Genomic DNA, 17,376 nt, shown 5'->3' with positions numbered 1-17,376 from the left:
AAGGCATGCAAGGAAGCCAAAGCTGGTGGGAAGATAGAGGATTGGGAAACTTTTAAAAACTTGCAGGAGGAAACCAATAAGGTCATTAGAAAGGAAAAGATGAATTATGAAAGGAAGCTGGCGACTAATATAAAAGAAGATACTAAAAGCTTTTTTAAGTATATGAAGGGCAAAAGAGAGTTGAAGAATGATATAGGACCAATAGAAAATGACGATGGAGATATTGTAATGAGAGTCGCAGAGATGACAGAGGAAATGAATGCATATTTTGCATCAATCTTCACAGTGGAAGACATCTACAGTATACTAGACATTCAAGAGTATCAGGGCAGTGAAGTATGTGCAGTGAAAATTTTGACTGAGAAGGTGGCTCAGTAATAATTAAATTCAGCTTAATAGTCTGAGAGTGGAAATATCTCCTGGACCTCATGGAATGCACCCTCAGGTTCTGAAGGAAGTAGGCGGAGAGATTGCAGAAGCGTTAACAATGATCTTACAAAAATTGATAAGATTCTGGCATTGGTCCAAATGACTGGAAAATTGCAAATGTTACTCCGCTCTTTAAAAAGTGTGGGAGGCAGCAGAAAGGAAACTATAGACCTGTTAGCCTGACATTAGTCATTGGAAAGTTGTTGGAATCAATTGTTAGGAATGAGATTATGGAATACCTGGAGGCACATGACAAGATAGGCCAAAGCCAGCATGGTTTCCTGAATGGAAAATCCTGCCTGACAAACCTACTGCAATTTTTTGACGAAATTACAAGCAGGGTAGACAAAACAGATGCAGTAGATGTGGTGTACTTGGATTTTCAGAAGGCCTTTGACCAGGTGCAGCACATGAGGCTGCTGAGCAAGATAAGAACCCAAGGAATTACAGGGAAGCTTCTCCAAAGCCTCCTATCTGTAATGCAGTGACCAAAATGCACAAGGTACTCCAAATGAGTCTGAACCAAAATTTTATATTGTTGCAAAATGATTTCCCAACTTTTGTACTCAGCACCCCAACTAATGAAGGCAAGCATAACGTACTCCTTCTTTTCCAGTCTTTCCACTTTCAGGCAGCTAAAGATTTACACCCCAATGTTCTATGTTATCAATGTTCCTATTGGCCCTACCACTTTTACACTTTCCTTTTACATTTGATCTCCCAAAATGAAACTCTTCACACTTGTCCAGATCTGACAATTCAAGCTAAAAGGTAAAGATTAGCTTTAATTATCACATGTACATTGTAACATCAAAACAGAATGAGATGCATTGTTTGCGTCAAATCAAATCAATGAGGATTGTGCTGGGGCAACCCACAAGTGTTGCCATACTTCTGGCACCGACATAACATGCCCACAACTCATTAAACCTAACCCATCATTTTTGGAGTGAGTGAGTGAGTGAGTGAGCGTGTGTATCTCTGTCCACACACACGTGTCCACAGATATACATAGACCAACACACACACTCCTCCAACCCCAGGACAGACTTCCACTTCTGAATTACTGTTCGACCTCTGGATTCTGATCTTCAGTATCAAGCCCGGACTAGTCGAAGATGGGAAACCAAACTTTACATTCTTGTGCTTCCTGCTCACACGTTGGACCTAGCAAAGTCCTTTCTTTGATCGATCACTTAAAAACCTGGGATAGACCCCATCAGACCCTGGGGACATCCACCTTAATGTCTGTCAAGAGCCCCAACATATATCATTACATAAAAGTGCTCTAGAGTGTCGGGACACCCCTACCTAGCAGTGATAGCCTCACAACAGATAACCTTTTCCTTGTTTCACTTCTAGACTGTGTTAAACCCATGCCTGCTTAATATTGAGTTGCCTGCTCAATGCCTCCCTGTTGCTAAAAGTATTAAAACGTTGTACATATATAGTGTGGTTTTTCATATCCCAGTAGCCTCGGTGTTTACTAATAATCAAAGATCTCCCTTTTTTCGTTTATTTCGGGGCACTAGACAAGGCTGTCCTCTTAGTCCACTATTATTTGATATTGCTTTAGAACCCTTGGCAATTGCTATCAAAGAATCACAGGATATTCTTGGTATTAATCGTGGGACAGATATTCATAAGTTATCTTTGTATGCAGATGATTTATTATTATTTATTTCCAATCCTGAGAAATCCATTCCTGTAGTTTTATCATGGTTGGCTCAATTTAGTGATTTTTCTGGGTATAAGTTAAATCTTAAAAGTGAATTGTTTCCTTTAAATAGACAGTTCCCAATTTATGGAAACTTATCTTTTAAATTAGTTAATGATTCTTTTATTTACTTAGGGATTAAAATCACAAAAAACTATAAAGACTCATTTAAGGTTAATTTTGTACTCTTAATTGATCAGATTAAATGCTTGTTTACTAAGTGGTCACCATTATCTTTATCTCTGATAGGTCAGATTAACACTATTAAGATGGTTATTTTACCCAAGTTCTTATATATTTTTCAAGCAGTACCAATTTTTATTCCGAAATCTTTTTTTACTAATGTTGATTCAAAAATTTCCTCATATATTTGGCAGAATAAAAATCCCAGGTTAGGTAAAATATACTTACAGAAGGCAAAGAAGGAAGGTGGATTAGCATCGCCTAATTTTAGATTTTATTATTGGGCAGTTAATATCAGATATTTGATATGTTGGTTGAAAGATTGGGATGGATCTTTTAGCCCTCATTGGGTGAGCCTGGAAATTAAATCAGCAGGTTTTGCATTGGGTTCTATTTTGGGGACTTCTCTCCCTTTTGTTCTTTCTAAATTGCCGAAACGAATTGACAACCCGATAGTTAAACATACTTTACGTATTTGGTTTCAATTTCAGAAATTTTTTGGGTTGACTCAGTTTGTTTTAAATATTCCTATTGTTTCCAATTGTTTTTTCCACCCTTCAATTATAGACCAAGTTTATTTGGCTTGGAAGACTAAAGGATTACTACGATTTTCTGATTTATTTTTGGATAATTGTTTTATGTCTTTTGAGCAATTATCTAATAAATATAATTTGCCTAGATTTCATTTTTTTTTAGATATTTACAGATTAGGAATTTTTTAAATACTGTACTTCCTACTTTTCCAAACGTTGTGTCTTCAGGCATTTTGGAGAATTTGTTTGAATTAAACCCCTTTCAGAAAGGGCTTATATCAAAACTTTATAATTATGAAGATACGTTCAGAGCCCCTTTATAAGACAAAAAATGTTTGGGAAAGAGAGCTTAACCTTATTATTCCTATTGAGAATTGGGATAAAATTCTTCAATTAGTTATTACATCATCTATATAGTGCGGGTTAGTGTGAAATGTGACTTACTCTCCAGTCTCTGTACCAACTCCTTGTCCTTCGCCGCCTCCGCTGGGCTCAGATTCAAGCTCTCCTGTGGGATGTAGAGGACTGTGTGTCCATCCAACTTATACCGTGCATCTGAATGGAACATTACAGGTGCAGTTATAACAAGAGATAAAGTCAGAGTGAAACAAGAGTCCATTTAGTTAATGCCAAACTTACTCTGCCCAGTCCCAACAACCCCCACCTGGACCATAGCTCTGCATACTCCTGCCATCCACGCAGCTGCCCAACCTCTCTTCAACGCTGTAATCCACCACTGTTGCTGGCGACTCACTCCACACTCTCACCACCTTCTAAGTGAAGAAATGCCCTCACAGGATCCCCTTAAGTAGTTCACCTTTCACCCTAAACCAATGACCTCTAGTTCTGGTCTCACTCAACTTAATTGGAAAGAGCCAGAATGCCAACGGCTATCTATACGGCCCATAATTTTGAATACCTCTATCAAATCTCTCTTCATTCTCCTATGCTCCAGGGAATAAAGTCCTAACCTTTCCCTATAACTCAGGTCGTCAAGACCTGCAACATCCTTGTAAATTTTCTCTCTACTCCTTCAATCTTATTGATACAAGATCATTTATCATCAGCCTGAAACATTAACTTTACTAGTTGCTGCCCCTGATCTGTTGGGTATCGCTGCTTCTATTTCAGAGTACCAGCGACTGTGGGAGCTGCTTTGAAATTAAGAATCAAACATATGGCTGTGACACTAGATTTAGACCCAACTGTGTAAGCAAGACAGTCCTCAGTGAACCAGGTGGGTTGTAATGACAATTCAGTATGCTCACATTCACCTTCACTGATATCAATATTTTATTGTGGATTTATTTAAACTCTCCAGCTGACTAGGCTTTAGATTCATGCCGGCAAACCAATTGCCCAGAGACATAACCACCTGCTGCACATCAACTTGCTACTGAATTCTAAAAGAGTGGATGAGAAGATGGTCAAACACCACCCCTCATACAGTATTCCCACAGTACTGGCCCCCTGTTAAGTTTATTTACACAACAACCTCAAAAAGTACGCACATTCAGTATTTACAAGACAGTGCATTAATTAAAATTAAAGTATGATTATTACTGTCCTCCACTGTACCCATTGTGACCATGCACTCCTTCTTCAAGGACAGCCCGGCATGAACGCATCCTCAGAAAAGGGACAGGAAGTCGGTCTGGCAAAGCCCTCCACTTTTCACCACCTAGACACACGGTAGGCTTATTCAGAAAGTCAGAAGGCATGGAAGCTTGGCCAGGTGGATTCAGAATTGGCTTGCCTGGAGAAGGCAGAGGGTCATGGTGGAGGGAGTACATTCAGATTGGAGGGTTCTGACTAGTGATGTCCCATGAGGATCTGTTCTTGGACCTCTAATTTTTGTAATTTTTACTAACGACATGAATGTGGGGGTAGAAGGGTGGGTTGGCAAGTTTGCAGACGACACAAAGGTTGGTGGTGTTGTAGATAGTGTAGAGGATTGTCGAAGATTGCAGAGAGACATTGATAGGATGCAGAAGTGGGCTGAGAAGTGGCAGATGGAGTTCAACCCGGAGAAGTGTGAGGTGGTACACTTTGGAAGGACAAACTTCAAGGCAGAGTGCAAAGTAAATGACAGGATTCTTGGGAGTGTGGAGGAGCAGAGGGATCTAGAGGTTCATGTCCACTGATCCCTGAAAGTTGCCTCACAAATAGATAGGATAGTTAAGAAAGCTTATGGGGTGTTAGCTTTCATAAGTTGAGGGAAAGAGTTTAAGAGTCATGGAGTAATGATGCAGCTCTATAAAACTCTGGTTAGGCCACACTTGGAGTACTGTGTCCAGTTCTGGTTGCTTCACTATAGGAAGGATGTGGAAGCATTGGAAAGGGTACAGAGGAGATTTGATGCTGCCTGGTTTAGAGAGTATGCGTTATGATCAGAGATTAACGGTGCTAGGGCTTTACTCTCTGAAGAGGGAGGAGGATGAGAGGAAACATGATAGAGGTATACAAGATATTAAGGGAAATAGATAGAGTGGACAGCCAGCGCCTCTTCCCCAGGGCACCACTGCTCAGTACAAGAGGACATGACTTTAAGGTAAGGGGAGGGAAGTTCAAGGGGGATATTACAGAAAGGATTTTACTCAGAGAGTGGTTGGTGTGTGGAATGCACTGCCTGAGACAGTGGTGGAGGCAGATACACTAGTGAAGTTTAAGAGACTACTAGACAGGTATATGGAAGAATTTAAGGTGGGGGGTCAAATGGGAGGCAGGATTTAAGGGTTGGCACAACATTGTGGGCTAAAGGGTCTGTTCTGTGCTGTATGTTCTATGTTCTAGACCCGTGAATGACCACCTGAGCCGGGCCCAGGAGCAAGCTCACCAGTAGATCCTACTCGTGACTTAACACCCCCACCCACCCCCCCCCCCCCCCGTACTGGGTGCCTGTGTACGAAGAGCACCGGGCTGAAGTGATCCAGAACCTGAGCAGCATCCCCTTCAGACACTCAAACAGGGACTGCAACCTCTCACCCTCCATTTAAGTGTGGTACACTGACCCCTCCTGGCCACAGAATGGACAGGGGATGGGGTGTCAGTGAACCTGCTTAAAGACCTGTTGAACAGTACAGCCCAATGCAAGACCTTCCACCACAGGTCCCCAATGTACAAGGTGACTTTCCCTCAGAACTGCCCCTCCCACAGTGTGACTCTCCCTCAGTACCACCCTTCCATTGGCTCAGCACTCCCTCTGATAATGTAGGTTTCAATGACAGCTGTCTTTCTATCAATGCTGGGATCAGATCAGATAAAACCTCAAGCCCTGGTGCAAACACAGGGGCCAATTTAGGTCATTTGGCCCATTGAGTATGCCCTGTCATTTGATGATGACTGATTTATTTTCCTTCTCAAACTCATTTTCCTGCCTTCTCCCATAATCTCTGAATCCTTTACTAATCAATAACCTATCAATGTCTGCTTTGAATATACCTCCACAGCCATCTGCGGCAATGAATTCCACAGATTCCCCACCCTCTCACTAAAGAAATTTTTCCTCATCTCTGTTCTAAAGGAATGTCCTTCTATTCTGACGCTGTGCCCTCTGACCTTAGACTATCCCACTACTGGAAACATTCTCTGTGTTTCTACTCTCTCTAGGTCTTTCAATATTTGAAATAGAACATAAAACATAGAATAGTACAGCATATTACAGGCCCTTCGGCCCACAATGTTGTGCTGACCCTCAAACCCTGCCTCCCATATAACCCCCCCCCACCTTAAATTCCTCTATATACCTGTCTGGTAGTCTCTTAAACTTCACTAGTGTATCTGCCTCCACCACTGACTCAGGCAGTGCATTCCACACACCAACCACTCTCCGAGTAAAAAACCTCCCTCTAATATTCCCCTTGAACTTCCCTCCCCTCACCTTAAAGCCATGTCCTCTTGTACTGAGCAATGGTGCCCTGGGGAAGAGGCGCTGGCTGTCCACTCTGTCTATTCCTCTTAATATCTTGTACACCTCTATCATATCTCCTCTCATCCTCCTTCTCTCCAAAGAGTAAAGCCCTAGCTCCCTTAATCTCTGATCATAATGCATACTCTCTAAACCAGGCAGCATCCTGGTAAATCTCCTCTGTACCCTTTCCAATGCTTCCACATCCTTCCTATACTGAGGCAACCAGAACTGGACACAGTACTCCAAGTGTGGCCTAACTAGAGTTTCATAGAGCTGCATCATTAAATCACGTCTCTTAAACTTTATCCCTCGACTTATGAAAGCTAACAGCCCATAAGCTTTCTTAACTACCCTATTTACCTGCGAGGCAACTTTCAGGGATCTGTGGACATGTACCCCTAGATCCCACTGCTCCTCCACACTACCAAGAATCCTGCCATTTATTTTGTATTCTGCTTTGGAGTTTGTCCTTCCAAAGAGTACCACCTCACACTTCTCCGGGTTGAACTCCATCTACCACTTCTGCATCCTATCAATGTCTCTCTGCAATCTTCGACAATCCTCTACACTATCTACAACACCCCCAACCTTTGTGTCGTCTGCAAAATTGCCAACCCACCCTTCTGCCCCCACATCCAGTCATTAATAAAAATCACAAAGAGGTCCCAGAACAGATTCTTGTGGGACACCACTAGTCACAACCCTCCAATCTGAATGTACTCCCTCCACCACGACCCTCTGCCTTCTGCAGGCAAACCAATTCTGAATCCACCTGGCCAAACTTCCCTGGATCCCATGCCTTCTAACTTTCTGAATAAGCCTACCATGTGGAACCTTGTCAAATGCCTTACTAAAATCCATGTAGATCACATCCACTGCACTACCCTCATCTATATGCCTGGTCACCTCCTCAAAGAGGTTCTCATTCTTCTAAACTCGTGAGTACAAACCCAAAGCCATAAAATGCATATTATACCTTAACCCTTTCATTCCCTGAATCATTCTTGTGAATCTCCTCTGGACCTTGTCCAATGTCAGCACCTCCTTTCTCAGACAAGGGGCCAAAGCTGCTCACAATACTATAAATGCAATCTGACCAATACTTTATAAAGCCTCAGCATTATATCCTTGCTTTTATATTCTAGTCCTCAAAACTAAATAGTAACATTGCATTTGCCTTCCTTACTATTGTATTTAGCACTGAGCAGGGAAACAGAGAGCCTTGTCCAAATTGAATGGTTGAGCAGCTACCTGTGAGGTTGGCGAGGAACTTGTGTAAGTGTGCTGAAAAATTGTTCCTGATGCCCTCAGGCCACAATCGATTCTCAAAGAACTGAGGAGCAAAGACGCCCTGCACGTGTCTCAACAGGCTCTCCAAATGTCCACCTCGGATGCTGCCAAACTGCACCACGTGGGTGAAATTATCCCGGTCAATCTCAACTCCCTCCTTCCGAATGAAGTAGATGAGGTAATCTGTGGCCTGTACATGTAAAATAAAATTGACAGCATATGCTTTTAACAATTAAAGCTAGGCTTTATTTGTCATATGTACATCAAAACATACAATAAAATGATTTGCTTGTGTCAAAAACCAACACAGTCCGAGGATTTTGCTGGACAGCCCACAAATGCTGCCATGCTTCCAGCATCAACAGAGCATGCCCACAACTTATACACACTAACCATAACTGTATGTCTTTGGAATGTGGGAGAGAACAGGAGCACCTGGAGGAAGTCCATGTGGTCACGGGGAGAATGTGAGGGAATTCTCCTTGTGGAGGGAATTGAACCCCGATCACCAATTCTGTGAAGCATCATGCTAGCCACTATGTTACTGTGCTGCTCACAGTAAAAAGTAGGAAGCTTTGGCTTATGGAGGTGGCAGTGGCTTCTGAGAACATTTGCAAAATTATTATACATTAGTATCCTCTGCGAAGGTTAATATTAAGACCACCTCTTTTCATGCTATATGTCAATAATTTGATGATGGAATTGACGGCTTTGTGGCCAAGTTTATAGACAATACAAAGACAGGTGGAGGGGCAGCTAGTGTTGAGGAAGTAGAGAGTCTGTAAAAGGGCTTGGGCAGATTGAGAGAATGGGTAAAGAAGTGACAAATGGAATATAATGGAGTGAAGTGTATGGTCATGCCAAATGGTAGAACAAATAAAGACAGACTATTTTCTAAAGAGAAAAAAAATTCAAAATATAAGTGATGCAAAGGAACTTGGGAGTTCTTGTGTAGAACTCCCTAAAGATTGACTTTATCTTCTCCCTCTCAAACTGCAGGGTGGGAGTTCCTCTACCCTAAGCTCCCGAATCAAATCCGGTTCATTACAGGATAGATACATTCCAAAGATTAAGAAGTATTCTAAGGGGAGGATGAGGTAACTGCAGCTGACTAGGGAAGTCAAAGACAACATAAAAGCAAAAGAGGGGGCATATAATATAGCAAAGATAAGTGGGAAGGTGGAGGACAGGGAAGCTTTTAAAAACCAACAGAAGGCAACTAAAATAAAACTTAAGGAGAGAAAAGATAAAATATGAAGGTAAGCTAGCCAATAATATCAAACACAAACCAAAGATTTTTTCAAAACTTGTACTTCTTCCTCCCTTCCCTTCACCTTCTTACTCTAACTTCTCATTTCTCTTTTTCCAGTTTCAATGAATGGTTTCAGGAGAAGATTCTGCAAGCTTGTCTGGAGTCGGCACATTTCCCTTTGACTGTGCCAGAGTTTCTGAACATCCCCAAGGATGAAGAACCTCTTGCTATTCAAAGACAAAGTAAATTTATTATCAAAGTACATACAGTATGTGTTACCACATACAGTACTACCCTGAGATTCATTTTCTTGCAGGCATTTACAGGAAAATAAAGAATGCTAGATTGATATATAGTTAGATAAGACTGGGAACATAAGTTGCAGAGTCCTTGAAAGTGAGTTTGTAGGTTGTAAAATCAGTTGAAAGTGGAGATGAGTAAGGTTATCCATACCAGCTCCCCTCAGTTACTTCCCACCAGTGAATCAGAGGGACAAAGAGCATGTTCACTATTCTCCAATATTTCTTTAATTGTCTGATCTGAGTCTACAAGAAGGGCACAGCATTAGGGTAAGTTTGAAGTGATCTGAGTGGGCTTTTTCCACACAGAAATAGTTGAGCACCTGGAACACACTACCAGAGAGAATGGTGAAAGTAGGGAACTTGACAACATTTAAGAAATCTCCCTATGTCCACTTGAAATCCTAGGTAGAGAAGGCTTTCAGCCAAAGATGTATTTAAAGTGGAAGTGGACTTTTTAACATCCTGACTTTTTGTGCAAGGAAGAACATTTTACTTTGTTGGATATCCGATAAGGCCCCTGGACTTTTTGGTTGGCATAAATTAATCATGGAATACATTCCTTTGGACTTTTTGACATGTATGGTACACTCAAAAACAAATAGTTTTCATAAAACATGGCAACCTTTTCTACAGTATATAGATGTAAACCTGTCTGTTATACTATTAAGGGCTTTTGTATAGGATGTTGTGGTGATGTCTATATTTTGATGGAAGTGTTCTGGTACCTGATATCTGTGAGGGGAAGAAATATAAATGTAAGTGTATTTGGAAATTGGAAGTTTTGTTATGCTGAGCAAAAAAAAAAAATTTTAATGAAAGTAGTCAGCTTCTTGATTAGTATGGGTGTCAAAGGTAACGGGGAGAAAGCAGGCGAGGGGTAATGAGAGTGATAATAAATCAGCTGTGATCAAATGGCAGAGCAGACATGATAAGGCAAGTGACTGAAATTATTTATTATTTATTTATTTATTCACTTATGGGATGTGGTGTCACCAACTAAGCCAGCATTTATTGTCCATCCTTAGTTGCCCTTGAGAAGGTGGTGATGATCTGTCTTCTTTAACCACTGCAATCCCTAAGCTATAGGTACACCCACTCTTCTGCTTCTAGGTTGAAAAGTCTTAAGTACCAGAAGATGGGATTAATACAGAAGGTTGGCGACTGGTCAGTTTGGACGTGGTGGGCTGAATTACCTGTTTCCATGCTCTATGACCTTTGTCTTGGGGCTCCACCCATCCATTAACTTCCAGGGAGCTTAACTAAGACTCTTGGGGTCCCACAGACCCCAAAACCTCCCTTTACTACTGGTAAAGACTTTAAGGTGTGTTGGCTTTCATTAGTCAGAGGATTGAGTTTGAGTCATGAAGTTAGTGTAGAAGCCATTCTGTATTGTATTTTGTTTTGCATATTTATTAAGGGTAATTTGTCAGGTGTCAGTGCGTGGTAGAAGGGAAAAGTCTTGTCTCTGTATTAGTTAGTTAATTTAGTCTAGTTGAGGGGGAGTGATTCAAAGATGTTTTTTTTTTGTTGACTGCTAAATTCATGAATTGGAACACTTATTTTGTTAATTTTGCAGTATCACTAATTTAGTTTTGTTAGCTTTTTTAAAAATCGCTATAAGATCATTATTCTTTGCTGGTTTCCATAGAACCATAGAACTCTACGGCACAGTACAGGCCCTTCAGCCCTCCATGTTGTGCCAACTCATATAATCCTTTAAAAAAGTACTAAACCCACACTACCCCATAACCCTCCATTTTTCTTTCATCCATGTGCCTGTCCAAGAGGTTCTTAAATACCCCTAATGTTTTAGCCTCCACCACCATCCCTGGCAAGTCATTCCAGGCACTCACAACCCTCTGTGTAAAAAACTTACCCCTGATGTCTCCCCTAAACTTCCCTCCCTTAATTTTGTACATATGCCCTCTGGTGTTTGCTACTGGTGCCCTGGGAAACAGGTACTGACTATCCACCCTATCTATGCCTCTCATAATCTTGTAGACCTCTATCAAGTCCACTCTCATTCTTCTATGCTCCAAAGAGAAAAGTCCCAGCTCTGCTAAACTTGCTTCATATGACTTGTTCTCCAAACCAGGCAACATCCTGGTAAATCTCCTCTGCACCCTCTCCACAGCTTCCACATCCTTCCTATAATGAGGTGACCAGAATTGAACACAATACTCTAAGTGCAGTCGCACCAGAGATTTGTAGAGTTGCAACATGACCTCTCTACTCTTGAACTCAATCCCCCTGTTAATGAAGCCTAGCAACCCATAGGCCTTCTTAACTACCCTATCAACCTGCGCAGCAACTTTGAGGGATGTATGGATTTGAACCCCAAGGTCCCTTTGTTCATCCACACTCTTAAGTAACTGACCATTAATCCTGTACTCAGTCTTCTGGTTTGTCCTTTCAAAATGCATCACCTCACATTTTTTCCGGATTGAACTCCATCTACCATTTTTCTGCCCAACTCTGCAGCCTCTTGTAACCTTCAACAACCTACAGTTCCATCCACAACTCCTCCAATCTTTGTGTCATCCGCAAACTTACTCACCCATCCTTCCGCCTCTACATCCAGGTCATTTATAAAAATTTCATAATAAAGGATCAAAGATACTTTTTTCAACTTGGAACTCAGTTATTGAAAGCACTTCATACAGTGTTGAATCCCATACTCAGTCCCTCAGTGGTTTTGGTTTGTTTTCAAGTAACCGCCATAGTAATGTTGCAGTTCTATAAAACCCTGATCAGAGCAAACTTTGGAATATTGTGTTCAGTTCTGGTCACCACATTCGAAGTTCAAAGTTGAATTTCTTATCAGAATACATACATGTCACCACATAAAACCCCGAGATTTTTTTTCCTGTGGGCATACTCAGCAAACATATAGATCTCGTAAAGCCAACACTAAAGAAACGGCAAGGTTGCTGTCTGATGCGTCAAGCAAGGCACAGGGTGGAACTTAGATAGAGTGGATAGCCAGAAACTTTTCCCAAGGCGAAAATAGCTAAGATGAAGCGGCATAATTTTAAGGTGATTGTTGGAAAGTATAAGAGGGACATCACCATTTCTTACACAGACAGTGGTGGGTGTGTGGAACACCCTGCCAGGAGCAGTGGTAGAGGCAGATATATTAGGTATATTTAAGAAATTCTTAGATGGGTACATGAATGATAGAAAATGAAGGGCTCTGTAAAAGGGAAGAACTAAATTTACCTCCTATCAACTCTGAACTAGAAATGGATATATGTAACCAGATTCTTATGGGCCACAGCAATGTGAGTTGGGCAGAGCTGACTCTTTGTAAATAAGTGACGTTTTTGCTGCAGAATTCTGTTGCAAATGGTGCTGATTATGCCATACCCTAGGTGAGGGTGCCATGTATACTGACAAGAACTGATGCTAGAAGGCTTCTCTGGTTTGAGCTGACTCATAAAACATAGAACATAGGAACACACTACAGCACAATACAAGCCCTTCAGCCCACAATGTTCGACTGACCTACTCTAAAATCAATCTAATTCTTCCCTCCCACGTAGCCCTCCATTTTTCTATCACCTATATGCCACTCTGAGGGTTTCTTAAATGTCGATAATTTCCCTCTACCACTACACCTGGTGGGGTTAGACCATAAGATATCGGAGCAGATTTAAGCCATTTGGCCCATCGAGTCTGCTCTGCCATTTCATCATGGCTAATCCACTTTTCCTCTCAACCCCAATATCTTGACTTCTCCCCGTATCCCTTCACACCCTGACCAAACAATAATCTATCACCCTCTGCCTTCAAACCTGACCTCCACAGCTGCCTTTGGTAAAGAGTTCTACAGATGCACAAGAGGCATCTTTGACCTAATTAGCTTTAAGGAGGATTAAGAGATGTAGGGGGTATCTGAAAAAAATTTTCTTACACCTAGACAGTGGTTTCCTTCCAGAATGTACTGCCTCGAGAAAATGGGTGCGTGCTTCCACAGGTTTTAAGAATCATCTGGACAAGTACTTGAATTCCAAGGCATAGTAAGTTATGGACCAAGTGCTTGTAAATGGGATTATTATAAATAGATACTTGCCAACATAGACCAATTTTGGTGCTATATGACTCTATTTTCTCTGTGGTCTACTGATTATCAGTGTAAAGGCAATCTGTGAATCTTGTTGAGCAATGACAGTTTAATGAAGAACACATCTTTTATCCCATTTTGACTTTCCACACAGTGAGTCAGATAAAATATAGCAGACACTCTGCCTGAGTTGAAAAGAGTCATACAAATTCCCAGAATCAAGCCATTAACGATGAGATCTTCTTTAATTTACTCCCTGAAAGGACACAAGTTGTATATTCAAGGTATGCCTGAAGTGTCCTGGGATTGCAGTCTATCATGCTCTGAAACTTTGGGGAGGCTGCAAGCCTTGAAAATCCACCTGTCCATTGTCAAATGATTCCTGGTCCTTGAGTCAGGAAATATCTCAATATTGCAAAATTCAGCAACTGGCTTACACAGAGATGATGCCAATGATGCCAAAAATTATCTAGACCTAGCAAAATCAGTTACACAGTGATGCTGAATTCTAAAGAGTATTCATGGAATGGAATACGTCTTTTTTCCTTTCTCTTTCATCTGTCTTGTAGAACACAGACACACAGAAAGCTCCCATAGTAAAGATGTAATAACTGGACAAATAGCAGTGAACCACACCTGAAGTCACTCAGATTGCATTCATTTCCCAAATCCCCAAACAAATAGCAAAATTAAGTTCAGCACATTTCAAGACAAAACGTGAAGTATTTGATTAACTTCTTAAATTCCATAGAATGTGATGTAAACCTAATTCCTGATCATGCCCCACATTTCTAAAGCAGAACAATGTGATCCAACTTCAGCCATGAATGGTCATAAGAACATTTTTTTTTGTGTTTTTGTGTATGTATTACATGACAAATGTGTGTGTGTGACTGCATCAGAAATACTAGGATGATCTTAATAAGCTGCATAGTTCATTCAGAAAGAATGCATTTTCAATGAATTACCACTATAATGCATTAAAATTGAATAATATAAACTTCGAAGAGCTTTGCTTCTTTTCTAAACTAGGTAGTCCATAACAAAAGTACTTTTTATGTACTTTTGTTCCACACACCCACCACTCTTACATGCTAGGAAGCACCTAATTATACAATGAACAGTGGCAAAACGGAAAACAGAACCCTCTTCCCCAAAGGTCTAAGGCCCAAGGTCCACTGGAGATTTCAGAAATAGGAGGTGAAGAGCTTAAGGGGAAGCGCAGGGGAAATTTCTTCACTCAGAGGTTGGTGCGAGTGTGGGACAAATTGCCAGTGTTAGTGGGGGGTGTGGGTTCAATTGCAACAGTTAAGAGCAAGTTGGATAAATACATGGATGGGAGGGGGATTGAGGGCTATGGTCAATGGGATTAGGCAGAGTAACAGTTCAGCACAGATTAGATGGGCTGAAGGGCCTGCTAGAAGGCCCTATGACCATATAGTAAGATAGCGGGGGTGTTACAGTAGCATATCTGTTAGCGTAACAACTTACAGCACCAGCTGTCAATTCCCACCGCTGAAATAAGGAGTTTGTATGTTCCTTCCATGATTGCATGGGTTTCCTCTCTCATTCCAAAGATGTATGGGTTAGGGTTAATAAGTTGTGGGTGTTGGAACACGGCAATATTTCTAGATTTCCTTCAGCAAATCCTCAGACTGTGCTGATCGTTGATGCAATACATTTCACTGTTTTTTGATGTTTCCATGAATATGTGAAAAATAAATGTAATCTTTAAAATATTTATCCTTAAAAACCTTGAACAGAATAATTTGTATTCAGTCTTGATGAATGAACAATGAAATGACTCGAGGGGCCCTAAGGTGCTCCCCACTCATCCTGTGCCCACTAGAATCACTCCGCAATGTACCCTACCTGTGCAGGTGTGCCAAGGGTCACCTGAAGCCCAGAGTATTGATCCATGAACACAGTCAGAACCCTCTGAGTAACATCTTGAGCGAACACACTCAGCATCTGGTCATGCTCCAGGGTCCACATCTCTGGCTGGAGAGCCTCCAGAAGCACACGGCTTTTGAAGAGGTCAACCTGCATTCAGAAACAGTGGGTTTGAGTTAGAGCTTCAAGCACCTTCGCTCCATCTGCAACAGGGAGGTGTTCGCTGTGGCCATTTACATTCCAACTGTCGGAAGGGCCTGTTCCATGTTGTGACTTCAAGTAAAATGAAATAAATAAATTGTCAGTCCATGGCCTCCTTCACTGCCATAATGAGGCCACACTCGGGCTGGAGAAGCAATATGTCATATTCCGTCAAGATTGCCTCCAACTTGATGACATGAACATCGATTTAGCCAACTCCCAGTAATTTCTACCTCTCTCCTTCTCTCCTTTCCAATCCCCATTCTGCTTCCTTCTTTCCCCTTCTCCTCACCTCCCTCTAGTTCCCCTACTCCTTCCTTTTCTCCCATCATGCACTCTCTTCTCCCATCAGATTCCTCCTCAAGCCCTTTACCTCTTCCACTATGACCTCCCAGCTTCTTACTTCTCCCACCTCCTTTCCCACCCCCACCATTCTTATTCCGGCTTCTTCTCCCATTCCTCCTTTTCAGTTCTTATGAAGGGACTCAGCCCAAAACATGTCCCACTTCAGGAACCTAATGTCAAAGCTCTGGGTTGACATTAGGATCTACAAATGACGAAGTGCAAACTTGTCAGGTCGTTGGCATTGGATTGAAATGTCAGACTGGGGCTCCTTTTATCATTCTGGTGAGCATGGACTTCAGTGGCAGCATTCGAACAATCACAGTGCAAGAATGAAGAATGTTCTTTGCAAATGAGTACAAGTTCCTAGGTTGATAACTTGGCCTGAGCCACCACATAGATTCAAACACACCAGTGTCTTTACTTTCTTAGGAGGCTAAGGAACACTAGTAAATTTCTACAGATGTACTGTTAAAGTATGCTTGTTGCATCTTGGTTTGGTAGAGTAAGTTGAATGCACAGAAATGTAAGAAGCTGCAGGGAGTGGTGGATTCAGCCCAATACACCACAGGCACTGCCCTCCCCATGGTCAATAGTGTCTTCAGGAGATTCGGTCTCAAGAAAACATCCATCCAGGTCGTGCTACCTTCTCACAACTACCATCAGGTAGGAGGCACAGAAACCTGAAGTCCCACACCACCAGGTTGAGGGACAGCTACTTCAAATATTCAATTAGTATACCGACTGACAAAACAGTTGAGCAACACTTAACCACTTTGGTCATTTTGACTAAAATGGACCCTGTTTTTCTTTGCTCTAATTGTTCTTTCTGGTAAAATTTGTTTCTAATTTTGTTTAATGTATGCTTTTCTAGTGCAGGCTATGTCCTTTGATACTGCTGCAAGTAAGTTTTTCAATGCTCCTGCGCACACACACATCTGGACTTGTGCATCTGACAATAAGTTCGAGTGTCAGTATGAGAATGATGATGATGAGTGAAGTTTGGAGGGATCTAGGTGTTTTAATGAATGAACCACAGACACATAACAGCCAGGTCCGTCAAACGAGTTATGATGACAAATGGTATATTGCAATTGAGCTGAGGTTTAAGAATAGAGAGCTCTGTACAGAGTATTGGTGAGGTTACACCTGGAGTACTCTGTGGAGTCCCCTTACTGGCTCTGTTCCTGTACTTACTGGAGTTTTAGAAAATGAGGGGTTTTCATTGAAACCTATTGAATACTTAAAGGCTTAGATAGAG

At 41.5% G+C, this 17,376-nt stretch overlaps 1 protein-coding gene across 1 annotated transcript in view; it reads right to left on the bottom strand.

Moving 5' to 3' along the window:
• Positions 1–17,376, bottom strand: part of dnah2 (dynein, axonemal, heavy chain 2) — a 462,789-nt gene that overhangs the window by 429,028 nt on the left and 16,385 nt on the right. The window contains exons 4-6 of the mRNA XM_059975314.1: positions 15,552–15,722; positions 8,024–8,252; positions 3,307–3,417 (exon numbers count right to left, since the gene is read on the bottom strand). Of these exons, the coding sequence (XP_059831297.1) occupies positions 3,307–3,417; positions 8,024–8,252; positions 15,552–15,722 (511 nt within the window). The remainder of the gene's footprint in view (positions 1–3,306; positions 3,418–8,023; positions 8,253–15,551; positions 15,723–17,376) is intronic.

The sequence above is a fragment of the Hypanus sabinus genome, chromosome 7, assembly GCF_030144855.1.
Source record: "Hypanus sabinus isolate sHypSab1 chromosome 7, sHypSab1.hap1, whole genome shotgun sequence".
NCBI classification, from domain to species: Eukaryota; Metazoa; Chordata; class Chondrichthyes; order Myliobatiformes; family Dasyatidae; genus Hypanus; species Hypanus sabinus.
This window is presented reverse-complemented; position numbering and strand designations above follow the sequence as displayed.